The 8942-nt window shown below is 38.5% G+C and overlaps 1 protein-coding gene and 1 long non-coding RNA gene across 2 annotated transcripts; one reads left to right on the top strand and one right to left on the bottom strand.

Moving 5' to 3' along the window:
* Window positions 1-249: 249 nt before the first annotated feature.
* Window positions 250-4460, bottom strand: LOC146687803 (uncharacterized). The gene is made up of 3 exons (XR_014916399.1): window positions 4229-4460; window positions 2967-3089; window positions 250-1704 (listed from the first exon to the last, which is right to left on the bottom strand). It is a non-coding gene; the product is annotated as an uncharacterized LOC146687803 (long non-coding RNA).
* Window positions 4461-5147: 687 nt separating this feature from the next.
* On the top strand, window positions 5148-8206 carry camk2n2a (calcium/calmodulin-dependent protein kinase II inhibitor 2a). Its single transcript, XM_085439173.1, has 2 exons — window positions 5148-5715; window positions 6266-8206. Exons 1-2 carry the CDS (start codon window positions 5547-5549, stop codon window positions 6334-6336), a joined length of 240 nt encoding a protein of 79 aa, XP_085295299.1. The 5' UTR covers window positions 5148-5546; the 3' UTR covers window positions 6337-8206.
* The last annotated feature ends 736 nt before the right edge of the window (window positions 8207-8942 follow it).

Here is an 8942-nt window from a genome sequence, read left to right as displayed (position 1 = left end):
CACTGTAAAAAAATATTCCGTAGAAAAACGGAAAATGTCCTGGTAATTTTCTGCCAGTACATTTTCTGTTTTTTTACGGAAGTTTGACGGACTTTTCTGTAAACGATAAAACGGAAAATTCTGTAGATTTACAGTATACTCTCTGTACTATTTACGGACATTTCCTTCAGCTATAAAACGGAAGATTCTGTTTATTCACAGTATATTTTCTGTATCATTAACTGATATTTTCCGTAAATAGAAAATTTGAAATTTCTGTTTATATTACTATTTCCAAGCACTTCTTTTCACTGTAACTCATTAAATATAGTTCTTTATATCCTTAAACGTACATTTCTATGCAATTACAACCTAGTACACCATGTACTCAAAAATTCATAAATTAAAACTTAAATTAATTTGTGCTTCGTACACAACAACATTGGTACAATTAATGTTAAATATTCTTTTATTCTCCTCAACTCTAAAACTATACTAAAATATAATGACAGCATCCATCTTGTCATAAAACTACTAAACAGCTGATACATGAACAAAATAACTCACAAGCTTTCAAATTTGAGCATTTTTATTTCCTTAAAATCAGGTTGCCCTCATGTAAATGTGTTTATTTACATTCATTCAAGTGGCTACCAAGTGTTTTCTTCAAACAGGACACCTGACAAACAAAAAATGTCATATTTAACTATATGTTCACATTTAATAATATCCAGAGTACCTTTTAGTTAGAATCACTGCCTTGTGGTAGTTTTGCCTCAGCCAAATGGTTAAGGTGTGGCTTACATCCATGTCTGTCCACTTATGATACAGTATACACATGTAGTCAGTTATAGCCAAACACCTTTGATTACTGAATTACATTCACTTCATTAATGAAGTGAATGTCATTCACATTTGTGTGAACATTTGTCTGAGAACAACTCTTTACCTTAAAATATAACATACTTGAGTCAAAATTTGTTGACTGTTTAAGTGGTGCCACATGAATAAAACTGAACAGATCTAAAGAAGATGTTCCTGAACTTTGGGTTTATTCGAACAGGACGGATGGATAACCACAGGACTTTTCACCATATGATAACTAAAACACAAAATAAATTAAGACAGATCACTGTCCCAAACTTAAAGATAAAAGTGTATTTACTGGACTTGTTTTGTCAGTGAGGAGCAAAGTACAATTAGAAGTGCTTGTTCTGATGAAAAGTTAAACTGTAAACAGCAGCGTAGTGAATAAGGATCTGTGTCATCCTCAGCAGTGACAACACTTAAACATCATAGTTCAAAATCCTTAATGCACACCTTTTTCTCCACGGTGTTCAAATGCTCTTAGCTGTTTAAGTAGAGGAAAAAGTCTGACATATTTCATGACCATTAAATGTTAGACAAGGCTCTGAAAACAAGGTTACGGTTACAAACAAAAACCTCTGCTTGTGCGCACAGACCCTAAATCACAACAAATAAGACAATAGTAAGGCAAATTACTACAAAGTCTTGTTACCACTCTTCATATACCAGTGTGACAAAGTCCTGAATCCAGCCTGCATGTTAGTCCATCAAGGTCCACCTGAGCTTTAAGTAAAATACACTCAGCTTTTCCTTGGATTTTCAGAGTTGCTCAGTTCATACAGGAACTGCAGCAGTCGGGATTAACGTGTCGCTGTGTTGCTCCTCCAAGTCAGCCATTGAGACTAGTCGCAATTTATTCTGAGAAAAAAAAGAGAAACAACAAGTCATTTTTAAAAAGTTTGTATTTTTATTTTATTTTTTACCTAGAACATAAACAACATAAACAAAAAAGGATTAGGGCTGTGCGATATGACGATTTATATCAGATGACAATATAAAAATGTGTATGTTTCATATTATACACTATTGTTTGTTATGTGGTGTTGCAAAATAAACTGTTTATGGCAATATATTTTTCATGATTTTGATGCTCACTGTAGTGGCTATATTAATTTCTTAAAGTTCTCTCTTTCTCTTATACTTAAAATAACCACACTATGGACGGACAAGTGACTGTTTTTACGTGTACTTTCGTTACCAACAATGACGGTAAAACCATTGCGTGGCTCCGCCGTCCGCTTGTTTATTTTCCACATAAACCTTTCACAATAAAGCTCAAATGATGTACATTATTCCCAAACATCAAATTTCAGAATATGCATCAAACAAATGACCTCAAATAAAAACATGAAGTGACTATAAATGGCGCTTACAGTCACCACGCAGATGAAGGCACAGAGAATACCAGCATGACCAGCGAGGATGAGGCAGAACCAGCTAGCTCCATCAGAAGGACCAGACAAAAGAAATCGAGGACCTTATTGTTAAACGAGGGGCTACCTCTGTAGCATGGACATGGTTTGGTTATGAAAAGTCTGACACGCCCCAGAAAGCTATACTATGCAAATTATGCCACAAACTGGTCCCCACCACCACTCAAACACGACAAACCTCTTTAACCACCTACACAAGAATCACATGAAAGAGTATGGAGAGAGTTTACGAATGAAAAGCAAAAAAGAGCCGTCAGGTGCTCAAAATAATCCTTAGACTCAAACGTTAGAACAGGCTTTTCCTCGCAGCACGCCGTGAAATAAATACTCAGAAAGAAAATGGCAGCCGTTTAAACTCATGTCTAAAAATGTATAGTTTCATGCATCGGTCAAAACACTCGACTCCAGGTACACGACGCCCAACTGAAAACACTTCACATAAGTCGAGTTGCCCGAGAATCACAGAATTTACAGAAAATGCACTATTTTGTGATATATATCGTTATCAGGAGAGAAATGTCTTATATTGGGATGTGAGATTTTGGTCATATCACACAGCCCTACAAAGGATTATAATTCACGTAGAGTTGCATACACATAACACCATTCTGTTGCAACAAAAGCAGTTTATAATTAAAGTAACATACATACCTTGAAAAACGAAATCAACCACAACATTAAACTCACCTTGTGTTTGTAGAGAAGGTGGTCAGGGTTTTTCTTCATTTCCTGAGACCAGCTGCTCTGGATTATTACCAGCTTGTATCTTCATCTTTTTTTTCACTTGGTGAAGTCTTTCATTGCTCTGCACTGGAAAACCAAAGTGTGTGATCAAAGGTGAAATAAGGGATATTTTTCCACTGCAGGGCTTAGAGTCAAGTAGTGATAGCTGTTGAACCATTTCTCAAATAATCTGTAAGGATCTGGATTTTTAAGAAAGATACAAATATCTCTGCTTATATTTGGCTAAAAGCTTGATATAGACAAGGCATATAAAGCCCCTGCACACCAGCACTGCGCTTACATTATAGTTCAATCAAGAAATAGTTATTATTGATTTATTATTGAATTTTTTTTAGTAATAATTATTAGTATTTAATCATATTTGCACAGTGGGGTGACAAAAATATTCCACATACTAGAAATGCTGCTCAACATTTCATAAATTACATTTTCAACAAATGCTGGAGTAAAAACACAGTTACAGGGAAAATGTGTCTGTCTATAAATATTAACTAAACATTTCTATGTGCTACAAAATAGACATGTGGTGAGGTGAAACTATAATTTCAATAATATTACCACTACAGTCTGTTAACCACCGAAATAATCTATGCTGGTCAGCTAGCTAAAAGTATTTACTTTAGCAGCCCAAATCAGAGTGCTGCTAAAGTATCATCAGCAAAAGCTAATGCTACATTAGCATTTGCTAGCGTCAGCCGGGAAGGTCTGAGGGTTAAACTAGGGTTAGTGTAACTTTGCCCGAAACCCTTTAAAGTGTACAGTAGAGCCAACTGTAAAACACGGGTATTGATACAGTACTTATGAGAGTCCTAGAATAATTTCTAGGACCATAAGTTCTCACTTTCCCCAGTTATCCACATCGCTGACTTTCGCTAATTAGCTAGTTAGCAGTCACAGCTGTGTAATACCCAGAGAGACACAGACAGCTAACTATAATATTTATGAAAACTGGTTCAGCCACTGAAGGGCAAAACTGGTGGTATCACAGTAAAAATTATTTTAACATTAACTAAAATAAAGCTTAAGTCATGTTAAACCTAAATAACAATTATTTTTTTAAAAATGAGTCAGCAAAATATTCCTGACTTGTCTGGAGACAGCCGAAACCAGTTAACAAATAAATTAACAATTCTTTCTAAATAAAAACGCAGAGTCTTTTGAAAATTATTATTTTGATAAAAGGAAACATGAGTTTTAATACTTACCACAGAAATTTGAAGGCAGTTTCTCCAACTTCAGAGTCCAAAATCCAGATGAAGCCTGAAAGAAGCCTAATGGCTGCTCTTGCGCTTACTTTTCCCTCCTTTTTGGGTTCTTTTTCCCACAATGCATTGCAGTAGTTGAGAAATACAGAAAAATACCTGTAAATGACTAATACGGAAAATTCCTTCACGTTTATACAGTAGATAGTACTGTATTTTTACGGATTTTTTTTACAGTGTGATGAAATTCTGAATAAAGAAAAGTTCAGTCAGATTTTTATCCACCATCCAACAGCATCTGGAGAGCATCTGCTGGGTAACACCTTCATTTCATTTTGTTGGCAGAGAGTAGTAAAAAGAAGCAAACATCCCTCAAGTTTGTGGAAAAGTCTGAATTTTGAATGGAATAAAAACTGTTACTGTTAGCACTAACATAAAAAAAAAGGGGGGGGGGGTCATTTCTATTAAAGTTTTTATGTATAGAAAGTGTTTTTTATTATTTTATTTTTGTCAGTCGAACATTGCATTGCAAGCCTCCACCCAGCTAAATCTTACATCTTCTAGCTGCATCTGGCACAGGGTATACATTGTCCATCGTTCCTGCCAAATAAATAAACATAAAACGGTTATACTAATAAAGTACATACAAATAAAATTAATTGAAATTAAAAAGTACTTATTCCCCTTCGAAAAGCAGAACAATAAAAAAGGTAACCTATGGAAGGGAAATGCAGACTATAACGTGCCACATTAAGCGCTTTCCTGAGTTTACAGGATGAATAGACATCCTTAGGAAAAGTCCACTTCTCGAAGCCTCACGAGGCTGTGTCAGTATCTAGCAGTTTCGTCTCTCGCCTGTTGATGTCAGTCTTGCTCCTCTACCCCTCGGAGTCCCCACGCATTTACACACAGCCACACTCTCGCAGCTTCAAACCCGGATGGATGACTTCACCGTTCTGCCTGGGTTTCCTTTATGATCCCGGGATCTCCCACTTCCCTCGCCAGACATCAGCCAGCAACACAGGCGAACACATCTCTCTCTCTTTCTCACACGCACACACAGATACGCACACACAGTCACGCTCGGTTCCTCTGCTGCCGCTGCAACACATCCAGAGACCACAGAGAGACCACAAAAGCACCCGGACCTCACGCACCGGCTCCCCTCATCCACGCAGACCGAGGATCGCAGCAGGAGACGGCGCTCTCAGACGGAACTGTACTGGCACCACCGGGGAAGAATTTCAACAACTTTTTTTGCTTGATTTAAAAATTAAAGAACTTCCCGAAGCTGGTGACCCTTCTTCACTGTCGTTCCACGATGTCTGAGGTGCTGCCATACAACGAGGGGAAAATGAGCGGCTACGGGGCGGACAGCGAGGTCAGCCAGATGTCCTTTAGCTGCGGACTGCAGGACACAAGCGCCTTTTTCGCAGCGTCGCAGGCAAAAAGACCCCCAAAGCTCGGGCAGATCGGCAGAGCCAAAAGAGGTAAAAACGAATTCAGACGCTTGACATTTACAAAGAATGGCAGAATTATATACGCTGCGCAAAAATGAGCTAGTTGTATGAATGGCGCTTTAAGTGACTTTGGAATTAAGTTCCCACATTACTGTCGTTTCCAGAATCTTCCGTGATTACCAGCAGCTCGATGCAAAATGCACCGCAGTTGTTGTTTTTCTCACAAGTGTCACTGGTCGTGAACGACATCCAGACTGTTTACATTCACGCACCAGCGATAATATTCATGCAAGGACACACCCCGTGATGCAATCGACTCAAGTGTAGGGTTTAAACGAAGGGATTAAATAATATTAATAATAATAATAAAGAAATGGCTCGAGAATGAGTTGTTTTCACCGAGTGCGTGTGTGCGGGGATTGGGGATTTGCGATAGTAATAATAATTCACCGTGCAAGCGCACAAGGGCCACATTTGCCCAAACTTACTTTTATTTAGTGCGCAATACCCCCCAAAATAAATCGTGACTTCTGATTGTGGCTCTGAGTAAACAACCTCTTCCTCTTTTTCTCCTCCACAGTGGTCATCGAGGACGACCGAATAGATGAAGTCCTGAAGGGGATGACAGACAAGTCTTCGCCCGGCGTTTAAACGTGACCGATGCCTTGCAGACTTTTTTAATTTTGATCACCGATTTGAAGCACTTGTCGGCTGTGCATGTTCGAGGATTGTGCGGGGAGGAAAAAAATCACGACGGCACGAAGCGAGGATGGGGTGATGAAATGAAATGGAGAGGAAAAAAGAGGCAGAGAAAAGGGAACGGAGAAGGCTGAAGAGAAGAGATGAAGGGAAGAGGAAGGAAGAATAAGATGAGAGAGAGAAAGAGAGAGACAGAGAGACTCTGGGGAGGAAAAAAATAAAAGACCAAGATTTATCATGGGATTGCTGGCAATTCTCCAAACGAATCCCGATTTTAACTACAGCTGCGCAGCAGGATGTTGAGATGGCGGGCCCCGCTCTGTATCTCAACCTCTGCTGACTTTAATGATGGATGAACTTGTCATTAATTCACGACCATCTCTATTTTTTCCTCCTTTCCCCCCCTAAAGCGCTGTAAGCATCAAAAATACTGCAACTAGAGGCTGAAGCTAAATCCCAGCCCCATTTCAATAAGTTGTACAGTAGGTAGGCTAAGCTCCGAGACATCCCCCTCCCCCCCTCCAATACCTTCCCTCCCTCCTTTAGGCTCTGCTTTGTTGATTCAATCGGCGACGGTGCATTCAAGGGAGCTGTCCTTTCAGCACCGGTCCAATGCATTCCTGTTGCTGCTAATGCTTTTTGAAAACAGACCAACCAAAACTCTACAGTCTGCTAAATAGAGGAGACACGTTGTATGTAAGAAAAAAACAAACAAATATATATATAAATACATATATAGATATATATAGGAGGGTGCAATGTGAATATTTTCTGTTTTGGCACTTAAACAACAATAGGCTGCAGATTAATTGAAAAAAACAAGGCTACATTCTTCTTCTTGCATCACCCATCAGTGGTGAAAGGTGCAGGCTGACACCTTCATGTAGCCGATTTACACCTGCACATATCTCTTTAAAAATTAATCTTTTCTTTGCATTTCCAAATGCTCAGATATCTACAGAGGCCAGCAGGAACACGGACATTATAGTAATGTTTTAAATAACAGTCATGAAATTGATGGGAAAAAACATTTGCTCTCTATAATTTGGTTGTTTAGATTTTGCAAATATTTGTGTTTCGTCTTCGATGACTTTAAAGATTCTCTCCATCTATTTGCATGAACTTTCACTCCGGTGCCAACGCAGGTGCCACCACTCTTACCCTGGCACGCTTCTTTTTAACGAAAGTCATATTTGTATTTTTATATCTAAATATTTGTTATTTAAATTATATGCTAGTCTATCGTCTTAGAATTCATCAACAGGAATATTTGTATTACGGAGAGGATATACAGAATGAGACTGGCCTTCAGAGAGGCAAAGCGAGGACTTTTTGGGGGGAGTTGGACTGGTCTCATTCTATATCAGATGTCGCACATTTTTTAAAGACTAACTGAATGTGTCTGGGGTTTTTGCACACATCAATGTTAAACTATTATTAAGAAATCGTATACTGTGACTTGAGCTTCGTTGATGAATTTGTTAGAAAATGGCAGTTTTAGAGTATATTGCACTGTTTACGAGTATCCTCAAATAACATGTTGTTATATGATCGATTTTTGGACATTACCGTTTTTGTTTTGTTCTGTTTTTCTTTTTCTTTTCTTTTTTTGATTTTTTTTGTTCATTTTGTACCATTATTTTAAAGAAACTGGATATGGTTTGTTGTGCATGAAACCTTAATATTTTCAATAATGAAACATCGTTTTATGAAGCAAAAAAGCAACAAAAATGTCATGACATTCTAAGAATGAGTCATTGTATATTATGATGCCATTTTCACTGTATTTGGTGAATTAATAAATGGTGAAAGAAAATGTTAATGCGATTCGTTGATATGGCTTTTATCCCAAGACACTCTCTCTCTGTGTGTGTGTGTGTGTGTGTGTGTGTGTGTGTGTGTGTGTGTGTGTGTGTGTGTGTGTGTGTGTGTGTGTGTGCGAGCAGAATAACAAACAAACTTGGACTGCTTCTGTGAATCGCACTGCAGAAGGCAAAAAAATCAACAACAACACATAAACGAAACAAAGGGCGCACCATGCGACGCACACCGTTGCAGCACTGGGAATCGAAAGGCTTTTGTGCAATCGGTAGCCATCACCTTTGTGACAGTAAATACTGATCCTCGATTAAAGAGCGAAACAGTGATCCAGCTGCTGAGCTGTAAAACAGCTCTTGTGCCGGCCTACACTAGTGAATCCGTTAAATCCAAAACCCCTAGGGAGCTACAACTGGCTACATGATCATCTATCAAAGTCTGGCTGTGTCCCTCATACAGTAGCTCTTGATTAGTCTATCACATGTTCAAGCTCTCTTTAATTTCCCAACTCTGACACACAGGTATCATAAGTGTCATGGTCTTAAAATACTGGTTGCAGCATTTTTATTTATTTTTCTTCATCCAATGTGCCCCCATTGTCCTGTCAGGTGAACTACATTTAAACTATCACTTTGCCACCTCTCAGTTATCATCGGTTAACTGGTCCATTACTAGTCAGCCACTACAATAAGCTTGTGGTCTATGCTATTTACCAGAAGTACATACTATAACACAGGGAT

The sequence above is a fragment of the Copadichromis virginalis genome, linkage group LG18 (genome assembly GCF_057382275.1).
Source record: "Copadichromis virginalis isolate Kocher_CV1m ecotype Utaka linkage group LG18, C_Virginalis_male_GT1.1, whole genome shotgun sequence".
NCBI lineage: Eukaryota > Metazoa > Chordata > Actinopteri > Cichliformes > Cichlidae > Copadichromis > Copadichromis virginalis.
Note: the sequence above shows the minus strand (reverse complement) of the source record. Positions and strands in the feature narration are given on the sequence as shown.

Bases quoted from the DNA above. Each gene is read 5' to 3' on its own strand.
- camk2n2a (XM_085439173.1), top strand. From the start codon at position 5,547: ATGTCTGAGGTGCTGCCATACAACGAGGGGAAAATGAGCGGCTACGGG. The intron at 5,716-6,265 runs GTAAAAACGAAT...TCTCCTCCACAG, and splicing joins GATCGGCAGAGCCAAAAGAG to TGGTCATCGAGGACGACCGA.